The following is a 21,639-nucleotide window of genomic DNA, read 5'->3' on the forward strand; positions in this document are numbered from 1 at the left end:
CTAATGCCTGGCTTTAGGGCAAATATGAGCAAGCTGGAAAGTTAGGGTTTTTTTATTATTATTATTTAAAGGTCTGTTAGAGTTCAAGAGGGATTTATAAAACTGTCTCATTAAGCAGTGTTATAAAACCACATTTTAAATTATGATTTTCAGCCACAGTCAAAATAGCCTACTTGTCTCATCCAGAGGATGCTGAGTTCAGACACAGATTTTATGCATCCCTATTTAACCCCTGAAATTGGCCATGTTCAGTGGCTCTGCAGGCTAGATCCAGCCCGTGGGCCATAGGTTACCAACCCCTAGTCTGTAGCAGGGATTGCAGCTTTTTAGGAACAGGGTGCCAAATTAGCTTAGCTCTGAAGATGGGCTGTCTCTCTCCTTGCCCACACCGAGGTTCCAGCCTCCAGCCACTCTGCCCTGTTGCTCAATTGCCACCAATACCCTACCTTTGAGAATCAGATGACACTGCTTACCAGGCTGAATCCAGCATGAGGGCGATAGGTTGCCAACCCCTAGTCTACGGTAACACTCTTTGGCAGTGGTAGGAGAGCAAGTAAAGAATATTGTTTTCAAGTAAAACTGCAAAGGAAGGTTGTTTTTTTGTTTTTGTTTTGTTTTGTTTTTTAATTTAATGAGGGGAAAGTACCATGACAAACATGTAAAAGATCTCCTGCTGGTGGAACTAATTGCTACAGGATGTCGCAGGGGTCATGAACTTAATATTTGAAGAGAAACTGGACATTAGTATGAGTAACAAACAGTGGTAGCTACTGTTGTCAGAGCTAATGCAAAAATAGCTTTTAGAAGACAAAACGCCATGGTTCAGGACTGAAGTCAATTTCTAATGATTGTGGATTAGAACAAACTGCAAAAAGATTTTGGACCTTTCTGTTGCTGGTTGTTAACAAATGTATTATACCCAATTAGGTGGATCATGGGGACAATTCACTGTAGTAGTTCCTGTGACCCCGAGGCTGCATATAACTGATCATTGGGTGTTAGCTGAACTGTGATCTTAACTTCTAGAATGTCTTTAGCTATAACAGTGTAAGGAGAAATGCAATAAAGGATCTCTTCTCTCTTTTTTCCTTCAACCCTGTAGTATGAGACTTCAGGAGATTTATATTTTTTTTTAAGAGTAATTGACTTTTATTTTAGTGGTTTTGATGGTATATAACAAAACCTCAACATCATCCTTGACTACCATTTAAACTAGGGATATTTTATTGTATATCGAGATCCATCGGGGAGCTGAACTCATAAAATTTTGATTTTTTTCCCAGGAGGGTACTTAATAAGGACACAGTTAGAAGTTCTGTGGGACACTGGTATCAACAAGGTGTTTAATCCCAGGAAAGAGCTGTGGGGTCTCTAGACGAGTGGTTCACAACTTTTTTTTTGTACCAGGATCTATTTGTAAACATCAATGGCCAGTCCCAACCCTTCAGTCCTGACCTGTTGCCCCCTGTATCCAGACCCCAGATCTCCAGTGTGGAGGTAGGGGTTGGGGGCGGGGCAGGGGGGGTGGGGCATGGAACCCTGCCAGCCTGCATGGGAGAAGCCACGGTTTCTCATGTTTTTCTCCTTTAAAGAAGAATCCATTTTTAAAGTTTGTTTGTGACCCTTTCAGATATTCTTGCGACCCACTATTGGGTCACAACCCACAGCTTGAGAAACACTGCTCTAGACTGCTTGGAGAAAATTAGTGTCTTTTGCTTGGGTATGTGTTTCCTCTGTTTCACAAGATCAGAGTCACTCCTGTGCCATGACTGTCCCCTTACACCCCTTCACAGCAGCATAAATGTTGGGGTAGTCATAAGCAGGGATCTGGGTTTTCCGTTCAGTGCAGAAAAACATGGATTTTCTCCTTTTAAGGAGAAAAATGCAGATTTTCTCTCTTTAAGGATAAAAGTGCAGATATTCTCCCTCAAAGGGAGAAGCAACTGCAGCTGGACCCATATCCTGGTGGGCAAAGAGGGCAGGAGGAGCTCTCATTTTCTATGATAAAAAACCTTCAAACTTAAAAATATATAGGTATTTAGAATTTATTTTATTACAATGATTGAGGAACTAGTAGGTTTCCAAATTGCTTTAAAATTGTAAATATATCAATAAAACATTGTGTTCAACTGGTACCTGTATATATGATGGTGTTTCATTTTAATAATAGAAAAAGGCTGATTTGGGGGGCTTTAAAGTAGTGAATTTGGAGGTTTTAAACAGAGAAAACTAGAATCCCTGGTACTTACCTTTGGTACTTACTACTGCAAGATGGAGCTTGTGTCAGTGTTCAGGAACTAGCTTAGTTCTCTATAGTTCATAAAGCTTTTATTACAATATAACTTCTCATTGCTACTTGGGTTTATTGGATATTTTTAGGTAAGAGTAACAATAAATTACAGTGATGTTTTCCTGTGGTTCATAACATGCCTGAAAGAAAGTATAAAATGGCTGATCCAAGTCGCTAGGCTGTAATATTTGCTCATCTGCAAAGCAGCTGTGTCAGTCAGTGATCAAGGCTCTCCCAGTGCCTGCTGTGTCTTGGTAAGCACCATAATCTACCACATTCCTCCACCTGCAGGCTCTCCTTCAAAAAGAACTTGAGGACAAGGAAAGCAAAGCTGAAACTCTCTTTGAAAGATCCATGCAAGTTGAGTCTGATCTGGGAACACCTCCAGAGAAGTTCCAAGGGCAAAGTCATGTTACAATCTGCTTTATTTTAATTGGGCAGTTGCAGCCCTCAAGCATCTTGTCATTGAGCTTCCCAGAAGCATTGCAGTCCTCTGTGGTGGCACGTGGACTCTTTGTGAGCACTGTTGTATGTGGCGCCCTGAAGTCCATCAGTTGTGTCTTTTGTCTCCCTGTAAGACTACAGGAGGTCATGGCTGACCCCTGTTGGACCTAATAGTGACAGTACTCTGAACAGACAGAGTAATTTCCTTCACTGTAGGTTTACTCTCTCCTTGCCATCAAGAATTACGCAGCTGGTATATCTCCCAGAGCCAAAGAGTGCAGAGAAAAGTCCCCGAGGAGAATGAGATGATCACCAGGGCTTCAGGGAACAACCCACTCGGGGCCTCTCTGTGTATCCTACTCACTGTCCATACTAGCAGTGGCTGTAGCAGTCCTCCTGGGCATGACCCGTACCTCAGATAGCTTAATGTCTGACATACCCCTACAAACTATAGTTGGTTCAAACCACAGATCAGAGAGAAAGAGAGAGAGAGAGAGAAGGAGTATAGCGTGGATGATCACTTCCCAAGCAATCACCAATCTCTTGTCATATTGTTTTCCTCCCCAGATAAGACTCCATCCATTGCCTCTGTGGAAGAGCCAACGGTTTTCTAGGTATAGATGCCAGATTAGTCCTTGGAGACTACCCAGAAAAAGCAAATTAAGCTGAAGGATATCCTGAAACATTTTTCTTGAGGGTGACTAGTCAGGCCTTTTTATTGATGTACTGCTTAAACCAAAGTGGATGTGGCGTACAGCAGCTTCAAATTCAACGGCTTCAGAAAGGGTCAACAAGAGATAGCAGATTTCACCTAATGGTGTAGATATTTCTATCTGTGTTCTTCCCCTGGTACCCTTGTGATTCAAAAGGCTTGTGAGATGTTGAAGCAGTAACGCTAGGCTAAGCCTATCCTGGGGGGTGCTAAATCTCTTCAGGAGGAAGGTGTACTACTCAGCCTTCAGAGGAGAGCGGCAGGTTCAAAGCAGCTACTCCTCCACATGACTTTTAGGCCCTCGCAACAGAGGGCTCAAAAGGCTCTCCAGACAGTTCTTGATATATCTGGTTTCTTCAGTACAAGAGCTCCAATCAATAGGAATGGATGTTGGAGTATGGAATATCTGTCATTAAAACATTTTTTTAAAGCCACTTCTGGCTTTTAAGGCTACTACTCAAAAACTTGAGCATATCAAATATTGCAGTCCATATGAATGGGTTAAGGGATCAAATATTTAAACATCTGTTACAAAATGTAATATAGCTCCCAAGGTAAAATAAATAATTTCACCTACCCAAGATTTCAAAAACGGATTTTTATATGAAGTGGTATCAGTTGACTAACACAGGGTTAGGGTTATTTCATTTACTTATAGTGTCCTCCAAGAAGAAATGTTACCCCTTTTCGTTATACTTAGCTGTAGGATGTTGATAGTATCAAATGAATCTCACACACAATTTCCCAACTTGGAGTATTTAATGAGGTGTCCTGGCACTGAATCCTAAGCAGATGTCAGTGTTTAAAAGCAGTATATGTTAGAAAAAAGTTACTGTGCGTTGAGCTGGAGCCAACTTTCAAATCATAATTATCAAGTCACTTTTAAAAAGGAAAAAACACACTTTTCCAAAAGGGATTACTCTAGAAACTCTAGAAAATTATTATAGAAAATATAAAATATGTTTCTAAATCATGAGAGGAACTGGTAAACTGTAGGGTTGCATTCAGCTTGTGTTTTTTTTCCAGAAATGAAATAGTCTATAGTAAAAATATGTGTGTTTAATTCTGAGTCTTCATGGAAGAGTGAGAAGTAAGAATAATAATAACAGCCCAAAGTGTGGTTCTAATCTGGAAGATGCCACAGGTTTAGAGGCTGTTTAAATTCCCAGTATGCAGGCAGTCTCCTTTTTAATCTTCCTTTTTATGTTAATACTTCCAGAAATAGCTCTTCTAAAAGGGCAAATCCCACATCTTTTTCAGCTCTTAAGACCACTATTTGTCTCCCATTGTCTGTCTAGCAAATCTTAATAATCTTATGTTGGGGTCTTCCTTGTAAGAAGAAGGATAGCCAGTAATAATTATAGTGATGTTAGATGGTCTTCAAACTAAGTAGTGTTTATTACGCAGTTGGTATATTGTATGTGGGGTCTTTAAGCTAGTGTGGCCAAACCATGGCCTGACTCAGGGCTCATCTGTGGGAAAGAGAATGCGTAGTAAGATTGGATATGAATTTACAGCACATTAGGTACTCTGCATTGCTTGTATGGATACTTTTGGTTTGTATGAAGAATGAGTTTTGTCTGTTTTTTTTAACCACTTCCACTTCCGAAGTAGGGTAAGCTAGAGTATGCCGTGTGTCTCCATGGGGTATTAAAGAAGTCGTAATGCACTGTAAATTCATACTCTGGCCTCCTTCATAATAACTCCCCTTTGTAGACAAGCCCTCAGAATTCTTTGTGCAGATGGCTCCATGTAACCCAGCATGTCTTGAGGTTCATCTACCCCGCTGTTCTTGTGTTCTTAGATTTCAGTGCAACTTAGTTTCTTCACACTTGGCCCCTTTCTTTCCATTTTTTCTACTCCAGCTGTTTTGTCCAGGCATTCAGGTTTCCATGGTCTTCACCAAGATAGGTTATTCACAGGTGAATAGCTCCGTTCAGTTCTGGATGACCTGTTTCCTACTGATCCAGACAGCTATATATTCTTTATCCCTATTGCACTCTTGCCAGTCCAGAGGAAGAGTTAATCCCTGTGCCTGGTAGGTAACAGTACAAAGGAAAGAGGGAAAATTCATGTATATGATTTATAAAAAAAAATATTACAAATGTGTCCACGTACTTAGCAGATTGTTAAAATAGTATATTGGGTTGAGTGTTTTAATGACTTATTTGCTTGGTTTAAAAATTTGTATTTTTTTCTACCCTAACTGTTCTCCAGACTGCTAGCTATGGCATCTGAAAGTTATGATGTGGCATGGGTTTTTTGGTTTGTGCGCCAGTTCTAGGAATAAAGCACCTCCCATGACTAACATCTTGACCACTACATTTTCTAAATGGGTTTGCATGTGTAACTGGCTGGCCTTGTACTTGAAATATGACAGATAGTGCTGATTTTAACTATCAGTCCTTCTTGTTCTCCCATAGTTGTATTGACTCATATAATATTGACAGAAATAAAATTATTTCTACATGATTCTGAAGTACACAAAATAGATCTTCTAGTTCAAAAAATTAAATGAACAGTCTCTCCCATCTTTGCTGAAGTGCTCACCTATCTGAGTTTTGGACTTTGTTTCCATTGCCATTATTAAATGGCCTACTTCATTTTTCTTTATCATTTGATTAGAAATGGCCATGTTTCCATCTACTTTTCTCGCTTTCTTTACCCCCTGCCAACCCTTGCTTGCTGGGTGTTTTTTGGTTTTTGGAGGGTTTTTTTAATTTAACAGCTGTACTCTGTAGGAAGGAACCACCAACAGCCTTGCTATTTCAGAGACCACCAACTGTGGAGGCTAAGGGACTCTGTATGTTGGCAGGATCCTCTTACTAGTAAATTGGAGGTGCTGGTCTAATAAGCACCTCTATGTTTTACATTGTCAACCTATAGACTGAAAGTCATGCTCAGACTGGAGCCAGACAGAGTTCAGTGCTGGGAATGAGGTTTCTGCCTGACTCTGTGATCTGAGCTCTGGGACTTGAGTAGGGAGGGCAGACATAGTTTCTTGTCTGTGGTAAAAGCCATTCCTGCTCTGCTGGGCTCATTTTTCATCAAAATGGAGACCCCATAACTGAGTTAAGATTCCTGTGGGAGCTTGTGGTTTGACCCAGGTCAATAGCTAAATGAGCAGTTCTGGTTAATAATTAATTCTGCAAGTGGCATACTGCAAAGTTTCAGGAATTGCTTTAGCATCTTTCTGAAATGGGACTTTCTAACCCATACTGTGTTTCAGAGATTACGTAATGCTCCTTATGTTTCTCTCCTTACGTTTAAAGGAGATGAAAATCCCCTCTCCTGGCCTTTTATTTTCTGTCTATTATTAATAGTCTTTCAATTCTGTAAAATGTGTCTGAAGGCACTTCAGAAAATGAATTAAGGTGAACTGCTCAGCTGTTGAAGAATTAGCCAAGTTAAACAAATGAAAGAGGGAAGCAGAAACCATAATAGCATTGCAAACTGGCTTTGGAGGGGATTTGCCAGGACTAAAGGGCACAAGGCTAGGAAATTAAAAAGTCTCAGAGACCACCAGCTGACATCCTGCACCTCAAGGCATGCATTGGAACAGAAGGTACAGGTATAAGACTGAGGCCAAAAGTAGCTTGCACAGTGTCTAATAGACCAGGACCTGAGTCAAGAGCCCGTTCAGAGATCTCTTTATATATTATCTGTTCATTTCATGACATATAGCAGTATTACTGCTGCAGCACTTACAGCTTTTAAGGCCAGCCGAAATATGAAAACGTCTGATATGGGTAGCATTATTAAGAGCTGAATATTATACGAATTAAAGTCTGCATGGCTTTCTTATCAAAGGATCCTATTGGGCCAGGTTAGTATGTAGTACCCAATAGTATGTAGGTGAGTATATTGTCATGCTAAAAAGCAGAGGAAGTCTCTGGACCTTATGATTGCTGTACAGATTCACTCAGGTCAAGTTTAAGGTACTAGAAATGTGTGCCCAAATTTACAGACAGCCTAAATAATAGCCCTTCATCTCAGTGGGGTGCTTATTCAGATGCCCAGTGAAGAATAAATGAAGCAAAAAAAAACCTGTTTCATTCTTGATCAAGATGTGAAAGAAAGGATGTCTGCTCTTTTTCTGTAATGATCTGTGCAATCTCCCGTATTTTTTCCCCATACAACTTGCCCCCAAATGAGATGCATACCTTGTTTTTTGGAAGACAGAATGCTAGAGAGAAAGACATGGTCTTTCCAGACATGGTCTAGCATTGGCCTTTCTGTGGAGAAACTTGTGTAAAATGACTGTCTCTTTCTCTCTCAGCCAGTGAGCTAAGAGCAGCTGTGAAAGGGAAAGCAACTGGCTTCCACCCTTTCTGTTGCTTGCTGAGAGAGCAGCTGGCAGTCATTTTGCAACACAATGGCTTCATGCTTCTATTCAGGTGAAGAAAATCAGCTTTCTTATTTAAGACATGCACCCCAATTTTGGAGTGGTGACGTTTTGGGGGGAAAGGAGCGTATGGTGAGCAAGTAAATACAGCATTCTCTTGCATTGAAGGTGTTGCCCACTACTTGTTCTTCCTTCCTTCTTATGACCTATGAAGCCAAAAGGCCAGAGGGAAGGAATGCTGACCAGTGAAGCATCTAGTGTCCTACACTGTGCCAGGAAAGCATAGTGTCTTCTGGTGACAATTGTGGGGTCTTAAATGGCTTTTCCTGGTTCCTGTAATTGATAAGTTCTCCCTCTGTCCCTAGCTATCTTCCAGCTCAAGTACACAACTAATATTTTGGAGCTGCTCTTTACAAGTCGCTAGGATTAGAAATATGTGGTTTATTTAAAAATTAAATAATCCCAGAAGCCAGGGACCCATATGTGTGTCTCCTGTTCCTACCCTTTAATCCCACCTATGTGTGGATTTAGCTAAATGCCACTGTGTGGGAGCCAAGCCCCAAGGAGTCCAGCATAACATGTACCAATTGTATTTTGAACACTTTGCAAGCCACCTGTCAAGTAAGCAGACCGTGGCAGTGTCGCTACTTTCTGGGCCAGAGATCGATCCGGTGAGGCATTATTCTATTGATGCCTGTAATTAGCAACGAAAATCAGATTTTTAGTATGAGATAAAGATTTTTAAAAGCATGTTGAAACTTCTCTTTACACAGTTTTATGAGTTTCAAAGGCCAGAGTTGTATCTTATGTAGCATCTCTTAGCACCTGCAACAGAAAGTGTCATCTTAGTCCCATATTGGAGATATGCAGTCCTTCTCTCAGTTCACTCTTCTACTAACCTAGGTGGAGTCTGGCATGCTTATCTACCAGTAACAGCTCTAGCATGTGCATAGCACTTTAGCCTGTGTTGCTACTGCTGCAGTGTTCTACATTGTCCAGTGTATGAAGTGCACTCCCTTCAAAAAAAGGATAAAATTTTGCTTTTACAGCAACCTAATTTTTTTTCAGTGACCCACATGGGGCATTTCCCTGAGGATCTGTCTGTGGTGCACATGGGGAACACAGTGGTAAACTGCTATAGCTGACTCCTTCAAGTCCCCATACTCATGGCAGTGGGCTGCTACAAACTCCCTCTCCACCCTCCTTACAGCACATGCTTTTCATGGTGGCAGCATGGCAACACAGGACACAGCAGAACAGCCTGACTTCTGGAGATGGATGTTGCTACATCTGCCCCTGCTTGCTTTTCCCTGTCTGGACCTGCAGACTCTCGCTTGTGTTTCTAGGCTGCTCTTCAAGGTACTGGTATCTAGTTCCAGTTACCCTGTGTTTTTCATTCCACAGCTTTGATGTATAAATCACAGCTTACTTTAAAAGCTTCTTTGAAGGGTGGGGAAGGAGAACAATTTATGTAGAGGAAAATATAATATATAGTTGGGAGTGGGTAAGTGGAGTTAGAGGAAGGAAGAAGTGGAAGAGAAGGCAAGAAGCAGGTTTTTAATATTATAATTTTGACACCGTGAAAGACAGGTTCAGACATTTAGAAGTGACGAGAGGAATAAAGGATTCAGCATTTTATGATCTTGTGTCATGTCTTTGAGCAGAAGCTCAAAAAGTTGTTGTTGTTTTTTATGAGATACTTTATGAACCTCTGCTGTGACTAAAAGCCCAAAGGTTGCTCAAGGGATATCAGTGTCCATCAGCACAGGTATGTACTAGAACTTTAGATGTTTAACAAATGGATGGCAGCAAAGTAGAATTTTGTTTGTCTTGTTAGGAGTTTCTTTGTGGGACAGTTTTTGGTGCAAGATGCTCAATTATAAACTAGGTTGAGTTTGCAACATAAAAGATGTTTGCTGTGTTAGTTTCTGTCCAGTGCTGGTGGTGATTATGGGAGGAGGGAGTTGGACAGAGTTTCACAACACTTCTCTTCAAAGTAGAGTTTCAGACCCCTTCAAAAACACTGTCAGTCCTGCATTATCTATGGACAGTTACCTAGCATGCGATGCACTAGTGTTGCTGTTTGCCCTTCTAGGCTCTTGCTGCCTTTGGATGCAGTCTTTGCTGCCTGAAGTGTTTGTATTTTGATGTTATTTAGTTGACAGATGAAGAGAAGGAGGATGTTGAACAAATATTCTATAACTATTTTTTAATTAGAGGGAATGCTATCTAGTACAGGGCTTTCTTATGTTAGGACCCCTGAGATCTAGCCAGTGCTGTTCTGCAGGCTTGTTAATATGCCTTGGGGCAAGTCTAGCATCTTTTGCTGCCTTAATTTCTCCATCTGTGGCATTTATAGGTTACTTCCCAATCACACAGGGAAGTTGAGGTTCACATTGCAATTGTGAAGAGAAGTTATGCTCTGATGGAAAATGTTTGGAGATTACAACAGAATATGTGTGATTTCTTACTGAAGGTTTGTCTTGTAGGTATGCTATTATTTGTGGCCAGTTGTCAGAACATGAGAATATTCAGAAGCGCATTCAAACTGGGTTTATTTTTAAGGTGAGTAAAAACAGATGCTGCTTTATGTCTGAAATGCTTGTTTGTAGAGTATAAAGATTGACTTAAAAATGTATGTGATAAGTTGTTGGAGGGAGGGATTCGGTCATTCGGACAGTGTATGCGTGATACAGTCTGAAATGTTGAAGAGGATTTCAGCAGTCTAGTTTAACGATTTTGGCTAATGTGAAATGAGTGAGTTTTGATTAAAGTTCTTACTCTGCACAAATCCAAATTACTATCACTTAGAAAAGAAGTAAAGAGTTGTATAGTCATGGAAAAAAGTTACCCCTTTATCCCCAGAAACAGTCCTTCACCTCAAGATTACAGAATATTGGCAGTCATAGGAGGGAAGCCTGCACTACAGCCATCCTTGGTGTAGATGCACAGAACTTTAGTTACCCAAAACAGCATTTTAATGCTCACTGAAGCCACTTAAATCACAGTCATGATTTTTTGTTGAATATTGATACTTAAATCACTCAGATCCCTGAAATAAAAACTCTCTACTTTTATGTAAAATGATTTTATCATAAAAAAAAATTCTTTCTTTTGGCTGTGGGTTTTTTTTAGGAACACATTGATAAAGCAATCAGTCTGAAACCGGATGACCCCAAGTCTTACTATCTTTTGGGCAGGTGGTGCTACCAGGTAAATAGCTTTCTTTGGCCTCTTATCATGCACAATGGGCAGCAGTTGGGATGTTCTAAGTGTTTTTCTCTGGGAGCTGATCCTCCATTTGGATGGAAGAGATGGCAGATACAGTCCATCTGGCATAAGGCTTAGTTGAATTCTGTTCAGTAGTGGAAGCTGAATGCTGTGTTAGAAAATCCTTATAGATCAACAGGGAAATCCCCTACCTACTGAAGTTCCCTATCTGTACATAGAAATGGAATGTTGCCTGGGGTCCACAGCTTCTATTTTCAGTACTAAACTGGTATCAGAAGAGCACTGATAAAGATGTTTGACACATGAAAAAATCTTTTGCAGTGCAAGATCTAGAAACAAATGTACTCATTCCTTTCACCCCAGTTTACAAAGACTACAAAGCTTTAATTTTTATGCCTCTCATGACACAATATCCTAAACTGGGGCGGTCCAACTGGCAGCCCATGGGTTGTGTATGGCCTCTACTCCCCCATTGCTTTGGCTGCAGCAGCAGCCAGGGTCTCTGTCCTCCCCCCTCCCTCCTCTGGCTTCTGCTTTGTGGCCCCACTCTGGGTATAGCAGGGAATGTGGGGGAGGGCACACCATGTGTGTTGTGCAGGAGGTGCCTGTACAACATACAGCCTCAGGGTGGGGGGGCATGATTCATGCTGGTGCAGCCATTGGCTGCTCAGAAGTTGGACTTCCCTCTCCTAGATGCTAATCTTTGTTATTCAGATTCCCATCCTCGGTTGTAGACACATTTATTATGTTGTATAATAATTTTATTCCATGGTAGAAGTGACGTGTCACCATGATGCAGTCTTACATTAATGTAGGGCACCCTGCTTCATGGTAAAGTTACTGTTTAGAAAGTTTGTAGTGCCTGTGTACCCATGTAGTTTGGATAGATGTACTGGTCATCTGTCTGCTCCCAAAGGCATCATCATCCTAGGGGAGTCATTTGCTCAGTGCAAACTGGCTTCCCTACCACATGGTGGAGCACTGTAATGTCACTGTTCACTTCAGAAAGCTGGTGCTGAGCCTTCGTCCTTTGTTATCTTTACACTTGAATATCTATGGTATATGGTATGAATATGTGATTTAGCTAATCTAACCCTAGTCTACCTACACTCCAAATATCAACTATAGCTAAAATTAATATTTATTTTCCTTTAGGATTTGCAATCCCACCTTTTAAATGGTAAAATTTTTTTCTAGCAACTTCTACAGTTCAGGAGAGTTCCATTCCCACAGCAGAGAGAGAATGTTACAAATGCACTCTGTAATAAGTGTAAATGTTTTCAGGTCTAGTATACATTTTTCTATGCACTGGTTCTCAGATAGTGATCAAAGACTGGGATAGAGAACAATGTGAGGTATTGAAACACATGGAGCTAGATGTATTTTTTTAAATTTCCAGTCTGCAAAATAATAATTCAGTTTGACAAAACCATTTGCTCTTACTGATGTAATATACTTTTGCCTTGTGTCAGTAAATACTTCCTATACCTTTTACTTTCTTACCCAGAATAGAAGAAAGGCTGTTGACTTTTTCCTGTACTCATTACTACTGTTTTACTCCCATTTTTCCCTCTATGTTATATCTCTTCAAACTTGCTAAAAGTCACACTTCTGAGCTGCTGAAAATCAGAGGTTTTGGATAGTTTTATGCTTCTGATTTATCTCCGTATTCGTTGCCAGGGGTATGGGAAGTGGAAGATAAAAAGAACAATGAGAAAAGATTACTGCTTACAGATTTGCTCATGTTCTTACTTTTTCCCATGCTACACTCCAGTAAAAACAAACCACTTTCAGTCTTTTGAGCACATATGGATGTGATCAAAAATATCTCAAAGCTGGCCAGGGCTCCCGTGTACAATATATCTGTATAATCCTTTGCGTGCGTTTCCTTTGTGTTTGCTACACAGAGTATTGGTGATATTAGGGGAAGCGTGCCTGCTGCTTTATGGCCCTTGACAGGGAAAAGCTGGAAGTCAAATACCATCAGTCAGTTTTAGTGCCTATAAAAATAAATAAGGGTTTGGTGAGACCATCCACTTCTTGATTTATACAAGTTAGAAGTGCTTCTAGCTGAGTTAGTTGCAGCGAAAGACTGCTGAAGTATGTGTAATGTAGTTTAAATTTATATCCAGATGGAAGCTCAGTTCCAAGGCCCTTATCCTGTCTATACTGATCTTTGTATGCAACTGTGTTACTCGTTATCTGTCCATATCTTGAAACGTAGTTCCAATTATACATTGCTTTGTGTACCTCTAGTTTTCCAGGGAAGTAATATCTGCATATCTGAGCAGCCTGTCATTGTCCTTTTTCCTGTCCCTATATAATAAACCCAGGCCCTATATAATAATTTAGTTCTGTTCTTCACTGCCTGTGAATGTGCCTGAAGCTTCTATTCTACAAAGATCTGATTCCTTTACTGGCACCAAATTAGCAATCTATAATTGATTATAGAAGTATATAGTAGTAGGTGAAGAGGTTCTGAGCTGTTTTCAGAAATAGCAATTCCATGCTCTCCACTGTAATTCCAGAGAAGTGAACAGCTCTGGAGATTCATTTGAGATTAATAAAAGAGTTGGGGCCATGACAGTGAGATTTCAATGAGCAGTTACTGTAACTACATGTTTCTTAAAGAGAGAGTGTGTTGTTGAGCCAATTTTAACCTTCCTCTTTTGGCGGGGGGGGGCTGGGGACACGTTCTGGTACAGGACTTAATCCTCAATATTCTGATATTTGTGTACTGGAGAAGGGGGGTAAATATATTTTGCCTGCTCTTGTATGTAGGTGAAAGGTGCAAGAAACTGATATGATTATAAGATGATAGTAGAATTTAAAACTCCCTGGGCAGCTGCACCACCATAAATCTTGTTACAAAGATGTACTGTTTACATATCCATACACCTGTTGCAACCAGTAGCTAAAGTTGCAAAGTTTGACTTCTACCATAAGACAGGAAAGGGGGTGGAAGGAGGGATGGGGTTCAATTGTATTGATAAATTTATCTGTGTGCTTGAGCAGATGTTAATGGATAGGTTTAGCGTGTGAGTTCTGTGGATGTGCAAGTGTCCTGCATGCTCTTGGTTTTGAGTATTGCTGAATTCCAGGTGACATGAGCTTACTCCTGATTTTCATGGTGATAGTCTTATGTTACTGTTTCATCATAGGTCTCTCACCTGGGATGGCTTGAAAAAAAGACCGCTTCTGCCTTATTTGAAACACCCCCTAATGCCACTGTCCAGGATGCACTGCAAAACTTTTTAAAGGTACTGAAAAAGGAACAAGGGAACCACTAAATGATTTCTAGTGTGGAAATGAGGTAGATTTCAAAACTGCAGTGAAAGACACTCTCAGGGTTTTATGTTAAGGATATGATTTGTATTACAGGTGTTTGAACTTGAGTCTTGAAACACTTGTATTCATATCTAGAACAACAGTCATTTTAACATTGCAGAATATCTCACGAGGAGGCTCTTTAATTATAATACATGTGTGTCTCATGGGATATACTCAAAGCTTTTGGAAGTATATTGCTTATGTCCCTTGGAAAGCACTTTTTTGCTATAGAAACCTCACCTACTAGGTGTCATTCTTTTCTGATCATTAATAGTTCCCTTTTAACGTGAACAGGGTCCACACTATTAAACACACAACTTTTTTGTGACAAAATGTTCTATGACATGAATGAGTTAAACAATATTGTAGTTTGGCCTAGGTTGATAAAAACTTATTGAATTCTTTAATGAAATCTGTTACAGACTTGCATAGTTCCATTGCTCTCTAAATTATATAGATAGGCTAGTCACTCTGCCTGTTACGATAGAAAGTGTCAGGAACCCTTTGGACACGTCTCACTTGCTTGCAACTTTGCCAGGGTTTATCTATTGAAGTATTTGCCTTTGACATGAATCTTTCTCGGAAATTTCAGCCTAAAAGGTTCAATCATTCCAGAGAATGTTTTGCTAATGCATTAAAAAAAACCCGATGACACCTTTTTCTGTGAAGTCTTACTCCCATCTCTCCCCCTTTCCCACCTTTAGAGCAGTACATGAAATTCTGCAGGCAGCTAATGTTGGTCAGATTTTGCCAGATTTTTTATGGATGTGGCAAATGGCACATAGTATATGCCTAACAGCAAGTTATAAGCCTTTGAAACTTTGCAGATCATACAGGCTCAGTAGAGACTTGCTAGAGCTGTGCAGCTAAAAGCATGTGCCCTTTCTGTGTACCAGCTGAACAGGTCTTCCCCTGCAGCTGAAATTCTGGGCAGTTGCAGCCCGACCCAGTTCTGAGTCCAGTGGCTTCTGTCTTGCTCTCTTGGTGCTTTCCTTGTGGAACCCAGACTGCATGAAGAGGGGGCAGCTTGATTTGAATGCAGAAAGAGCAAAGGTCAGGCTTGGTTGGGTTAGAATTCAATTGAAACAAGAAGCCTAGGGAAAGTGAAGACAAAGCGGTTGTGTAGAGGGAAGGAAATAGGGCTAGTAAGATGAGTTGAGGAGAAACTAGATTGACTGACAGAGAATGAGGCAGGGAAGCAACTAGGGTATTTGAAGGAGAATACCACATCTAACAAGGAGCTGGAAAGATAGCATATGAAGGTACTCTTCATTTATGTTAAGAATGCTTGCACAATGGGTTGCACTGATTTAAATTAAATTAACTTCTAAACAGGTGTTAAATTGACACAGCTTAAGGACAGCCCTGAACGTTAAAAGCAACGTTTATGCCCTGATTTGAAAGATGGGCGTTGCATAGGTCAGGCCGAACTGTTCAAAATGGGCCCCTTGTAAATCCTAGTGTCTGCTGTTATTTTCCCTTTGTCTTGAACTTTAGGTTGAGGAGCTGAGTCCAGGATTTTCCAAAGCAGGAAGAGTATACATTGCCAAGGTAAGGCCATGCACTGGGTCAGTTGATTTTATTCACTTCAGGCCATGTGTGGCATGAAGTGTATGTGTTAAAAATAATTCAGGTTTGTAAAGCATTTGGAGCTCCCTGAATTGTTGATGTGGAAATGCAGTATGGTGTGTGTATGTGGGTAGTTAACTTGTAAGTTAATGAATTGCAACTTATTTTTAAATGGGCAAAAATAATAATTTATCTCATGCAGGAAGATGGGGCATTCCTAATAACTGTTCTTTCTTTGGAGATTTTGCCTTTATAGGGATGCTCGTGTTAATTTAGCCGATTAAAGTTCTGATTAAAAATGCATGTTGCTAAACTTGTAAGCCACAGTCTCTTAACTGACACTCCCAGTTGTAAGGTGTATGCAAGAAGAGGACTGGGGGGATGTTCAACATTACCCCCTCTTTTTCTCATACAGAAGGCAGTCCTAAATAGGAATTAAACATGCCATGAATGTGCTGGCTTCACTGAAGCAGAGACTCTTGTTTGTTTGTTTTTTGGGGGGGGGGGAGGGGCGGAGTTTGTTAAGAGAATTCTTTTGCACCCTTAAATAGATATGTATGGTTAGCTCCTTTGGCCTCCTGTTGAAGTCTAGAAATGTTTAAAACCCAAACAGCCTTAGTAGCAAAGTGTAGCTTTAGTCATTCTCTGTGAAATCACTCTATTCCCAAAGTCCCAAAGAGTGTCAATTTTATCTGGGTAGCGTGTGAGTTTTAGGTTCTGTTCTTGGTCTGGAATGTATTAGTATGTGAACCAAGGTGAAGAGTTTACTTGACAGGAAAGGGTCTAAGTTTATTGAAAAACAGAAAGTAATATCAAACCATGAAGGAAGCCAACTTAAAGGTGCACGAGCCTCTAAACCTACCACAGTTCCATCATTGATATGCCATCAATGGTTACGTCTGTGTATCAGTGAAAACTACCGTGTGCCACAACAGCTTAAATTCTGAAAGCACAGAGGTGGAAAGGGATCTCGGAGTCATTATTAACTCCAAGATGAACATGAGCCGCCAATGCCAGACCGCAGCCAGCAAGGCCAGCCATACCTTGTCATGCATCCAAAGGTGCATCTCAAGCCAGTCCAGAGAGGTGATACTCCCCCTCTATGCAACTTTGATCAGGCCACAGTTGGAGTACTGCGTCCAGTACTGGGCACCGCACTTCAAAAGGGATGTCGCCAGCCTGGAGAGGGTTCAGAGGAGGGCCACCCGCTTGGTGAGAGGGCAGCAGGACAGGCCCTGCAAGGAGAGGCTGAAGGACCTGAACCTGTTCAGCCTCAGCAAGAGGAGGCTGAGGGGGGGACCTGGTGGCTGCCTACAAGCTCATCAAGGGGGATCAACAGCAAATAGGCAGAGCTTTTTTCCCCAGCACCACCTGGGGTGATGAGGAACAATGGTCATAAACTGATGGAGAATAGGTTTAGGTTGGAGATCAGAAGGCAATATTTTACAGTTAGGGTGGCCAAAATCTGGAACCTACTTCCCAGGGAAGTGGTCCTCGCCCCTACCTTGGGCATATTCAAGAGGAGGTTAGACAATCACCTGTCTGGGGTCTTGTGAACCCAGCATTCATTCCTGCTTGTGGCAGGGGATCGGGCTAGATGATCTGTTCAGGTCCCTCCTGACCCTAGCTACTATGAAACGAAGAAACTATCTCCATAAATGAGCATTACTTTCAGTCTCTAAAACCTCCTTGTATGTACTGTCGCAAATGTTCTTTTTGTCAGTACATGGAAGATAATCCAGCCTGCTCCTATGCAGTTCCAAAGTCTTCAACTTCTAAAGGTAGAGCATTAAAGTAATAGGGGAGTGTTTTTAATTAATTGTGGCTGTCAGTTTTGCACAGTTCTGTAACTGGAGAATCTTGTGTTTTGCTTTCAGCTAATTATGCATTTTCAATCTCTGCTTTAATATGGTTAAGAATAGAGAGGAACTTTAAAAATGGAGCCAGAAACATTAGCTCTGAGAGGTGAGAGTAGTCCCATTCATTGCAGTTGAGTGTCTGCCCTTGAACCTAGTGACAATAAAAGTGAGCAATGCCTGTTTCACTGCTGATTGCTTTTAGTGGTGAACTTGCTTGTCCCACAGTCCCAAGCTACCTACCATGGTTTTCTGTAAACCAAAGAAGGAAACATACATTTTCCGAGTTTCAAAATCTTATCTTTTTTCCCCCTGGCAGTTTATAAGACAATGAGAAGTTACAGGTGTAACTCTCCAATATGTGAAAAATAAAAATTATGGCTCTGCATAAAAATAAAAGAGTTTAATGGAGAAACCTGCATCATGTGATATATGTTTCTCTTTATTTTAGATAAGTAAATCCAGTTTTTAGTTTACCTGAAGCTGCTCCAGAATGTTTTGATTACAGCGCTAGGCTACTGCAGTACCAGAGCTCAGCGTGGAATTCAGCTCTAGCTTGCTGTATAATACTCAAATTCCTGAGCATGGCTTCTGTTGCACTTGATGGTAGGAATAGTTGTCCTACTCAGGTCAAAGGAGTTCAGCTTCTGTTATAAGAGAACATAGTTGGATCTGTCTATATCAATAGGATTTCTTTTATTTTTCTTTGTACATCCATTGTCAGACCCAACTGTCTTCTAAATATTAAACTTTTTAGACCTTGGAATTGGGTTCACGACTCATTTCCTGGAGACAAAGCACTTCACAAAATGATACGGCTACTCTTGAAGAATGGGATGCCTACTGCCAACTGATCCTCTATGTCACTTAAGGAATAATAAGAATGTAAATGGAAATGAGAATAAATCCAGGGAACTTCCATCTGTACTAGAAAAAACATGGAGAAGGGTCCTAAAACTTCCTCGTGCCACAATTAAATTATTTGCTATCCTGGTACAAGACATTGTTTATAATGCTTTGCCAATGAAAGGCACTTCAGGGATATCTCTTTGTAGATATTGGAAAGGTGGGAGAAGCCCTTCTCTTCATCAGTAGCAAGACTGCTTCCTTGACCACATGTTATTTTCTGCAGTCTATTTTCTTGACATTTCTTACTATTGCCAATTTGCTTTACAGTGCTATAGAGATCTGGGGAATAACTCTGCAGCAACTCACTGGCTGAACCTGGCTTCCGAACTGTCAGTCGTCACAAAGGAGGTAGTAATCTCAGCTCTTTACTTTACTGCTGCTTAATTATAACCATTTACCAAAAATATCTTTTAAAATAAAGTTTTGGATCCAAATGTAGATGTATTCATATGCATTTGTCTTTGAAATCAAATGGCTGATATTGAATAAGCATTCTGTGCAGTTAAGTTAGTAATGTGGTAACATTAGTCAGAGCTCTTTCAGCAGTTCTTTTCTAGTGTCTTCAATCTAGGCTGTAATTGCTATATGCAGTAGCCTGTAAGTGAACTATTCAAATTCTGCATTTCTGTTTGAGGTCTCCAAGCTCCTTTATTCTTTGAATTTTCTCCAGCTAGTTCAGAGAAGTTTGCCAGTCACCTCTCCAATATGTGACATTTATCTACTAGTAAATGGTCTGAGACCATCAAGATATTTCCTTTTCTATTCAAAAAGACTTAGTTTGGTAAAGTGTTTCTGGATTAAGCACTGAGATCTAGTTCTTAACAGGGACTTTTGCCTTTTCTCTGCATATGCAATTGCAATGCACCAAGAAGTCAAACAGCATAATAAAAAATATTGAATGGTAAAATATACACTGAAAGAGTTTAGTAATCTTATGGAAGTGCCCATGGCTCCTAGTAGTATCTGAAATGTAGGATGTGTTCAGTATTTCAGACACAAGAAGATTTCTGTAGCTTTTACATTGATCAGATGGTTTAGTAAGATACAGGCTTTTGAAACTTTGGGATTGTTTCTCCTTCTCATCTTTTAATTGTGTCAACCCAATTGTGACTGTAAGAATGGCTTTCTGGAGTTCCTTACTGATACATTATTGCTTTAAATATCAAGATCACCAGTTTACCAGCTTTTAAAAATACTAATCCAAAAGCCATCAAGCCTATTTGTCGAAGTGCTGCAAATTCAATTTGGAATCCAAAACTTAAACCCTGGATTGTTTCTCTTGCTGTATCAACAGTAAAACAGTTGGAAGCTTCCTGGTAAAACACAATTCTGTGAAACCATCTCTGGTTTAAACTTCTGATGTCCCACATGAAGGTTTCTAACAGTCTTGAGCTGGCAGGAGACTAGGTGCTTGGCAGGTTGCTGTAGAGCTCAGGCTTCCACAATCTGTAGTTCTGCAGCAGCAGCTTCATTACATGGACTGCCCTAAACTGGGGACTTTGTGCAGCCACACCAAGAGATTGGGGAGCCCTGACACCCATCAGGGTCTGGTTCCTGGGCCCTTAACAGGGAATTAGGAAGCTATTCTAGGCTCTCTGCTAGGGAGCCAGGAGCCTTGGGCCTGCCTATGCCAGTGTGAGTATCGAAATTGGGAAGAACTATCCCAGAGCAGTCTTGCTGGCAAACTTTTAGCTCTGGAGCACATCCACAAACTTCAGTGCATGGGGCTTGCTTAGCCCCATGCATACTGTGACACACTGCTGCCTTGCCACAAGCCCTATGAATCCTGGGGCAGCTTTCCAGGCTCCTAAGACAGCAGCTCAGACAGTCAGATAGCTAGGAAATCTGGGAGTCCTGTGGTCCCTAGTCCAAAGCTGCAGACCCTGCAAGGCCTGACCAGCTTCTAAATAAAAGTAACATGATTCTTGACAGTGTAACTGCTGCCCACCACTGAACAGCGATGGGAAAACTGTCTCACTGGGCAGTGGTGAAGCACAAGAACTGTGTCTCTTTTACTTAGTGGCTCCCAAGGGTCCGGGGAGCATTTTCTCCCAGAGACACCATGTTAGTGTTAGTGTTCCCAGCTGGAAATTTTATAATAGTTTTGCTTAATAAGGAAATCAGGTGAGGTGCGAGGAAGGGGCTGCCATGGGGTTGCTGTCAGTTGCAGACAGATTGGAAACCCACCAACTTTTTACTTTGTCAGATATCATTTACATCACCATTATCACAAATGCCAGTGAAATCTAAACGAGTCACCCTAATCTTCCCCCTTCAGGCTCTGTGGTGTTGAATAAACACAGATGCAAAGCAGCATTATAGGTATAGTGTACTTCAGAGGTTCTCAAACTATGGTCTGCAGACCACCACTGGTCTGTGAGGTCCATTCAGATGGTCCACAGGAAGGTTGCAGAACAGTTGAGAATATCTGTACTTGTAAGGTAAGATTACTGTATTAAAATATGAGTTGTGCACTTTGATTTGTAGAACAAAAAAAGTTTATTAAGTGGATCACTGAGACCCTCAGCAATTTTCAAGTGGTCCACGGAAAAAGAAAACTGAGAACCACTGATCACTGTTCTTATCACACGCAGCATTTTAAAATCTTAATGAGACCTTGTGTTGCTGTAGCAAAATTGCTCTGCTGGGTTCAGGCCACAGGTATGCAAGGAGTCTCTGCCAGCAGTCTGGTGACTCTACTGCACTGCCACCTGCAGCACACGGTCCAGTACTGCACCAAGTACTCTGGCACACTGTCTAATCCAGGAAAACCAGGGTATCAAATGCACACGTTCCATTCTTTGAGCAGAAAATCTCCAAGTTCCAGGGAACAAAAATGAATAGCTTCCTCATCTCAGGCTGAGCCTCTAGACAGAGCTAGGATGCTCACTTGTTAATTGGAAAAAGAAAACTTGATAGGAAAAGCAGTGAGGCCCTGGGGTGAGAGCCACGG

At 40.9% G+C, this 21,639-nt stretch overlaps 1 protein-coding gene across 1 annotated transcript in view; it reads left to right on the forward strand.

Annotated features, from left to right (window-relative positions):
• Window positions 1-21,639, forward strand: part of RMDN3 (regulator of microtubule dynamics 3) — a 75,519-nt gene that overhangs the window by 48,250 nt on the left and 5,630 nt on the right. The window contains exons 7-11 of the mRNA XM_006261322.4: window positions 10,281-10,356; window positions 10,927-11,004; window positions 14,184-14,282; window positions 15,850-15,903; window positions 18,954-19,034. Of these exons, the coding sequence (XP_006261384.1) occupies window positions 10,281-10,356; window positions 10,927-11,004; window positions 14,184-14,282; window positions 15,850-15,903; window positions 18,954-19,034 (388 nt within the window). The remainder of the gene's footprint in view (window positions 1-10,280; window positions 10,357-10,926; window positions 11,005-14,183; window positions 14,283-15,849; window positions 15,904-18,953; window positions 19,035-21,639) is intronic.

Source organism: Alligator mississippiensis, chromosome 2 (assembly GCF_030867095.1).
Source record: "Alligator mississippiensis isolate rAllMis1 chromosome 2, rAllMis1, whole genome shotgun sequence".
NCBI lineage: Eukaryota > Metazoa > Chordata > Crocodylia > Alligatoridae > Alligator > Alligator mississippiensis.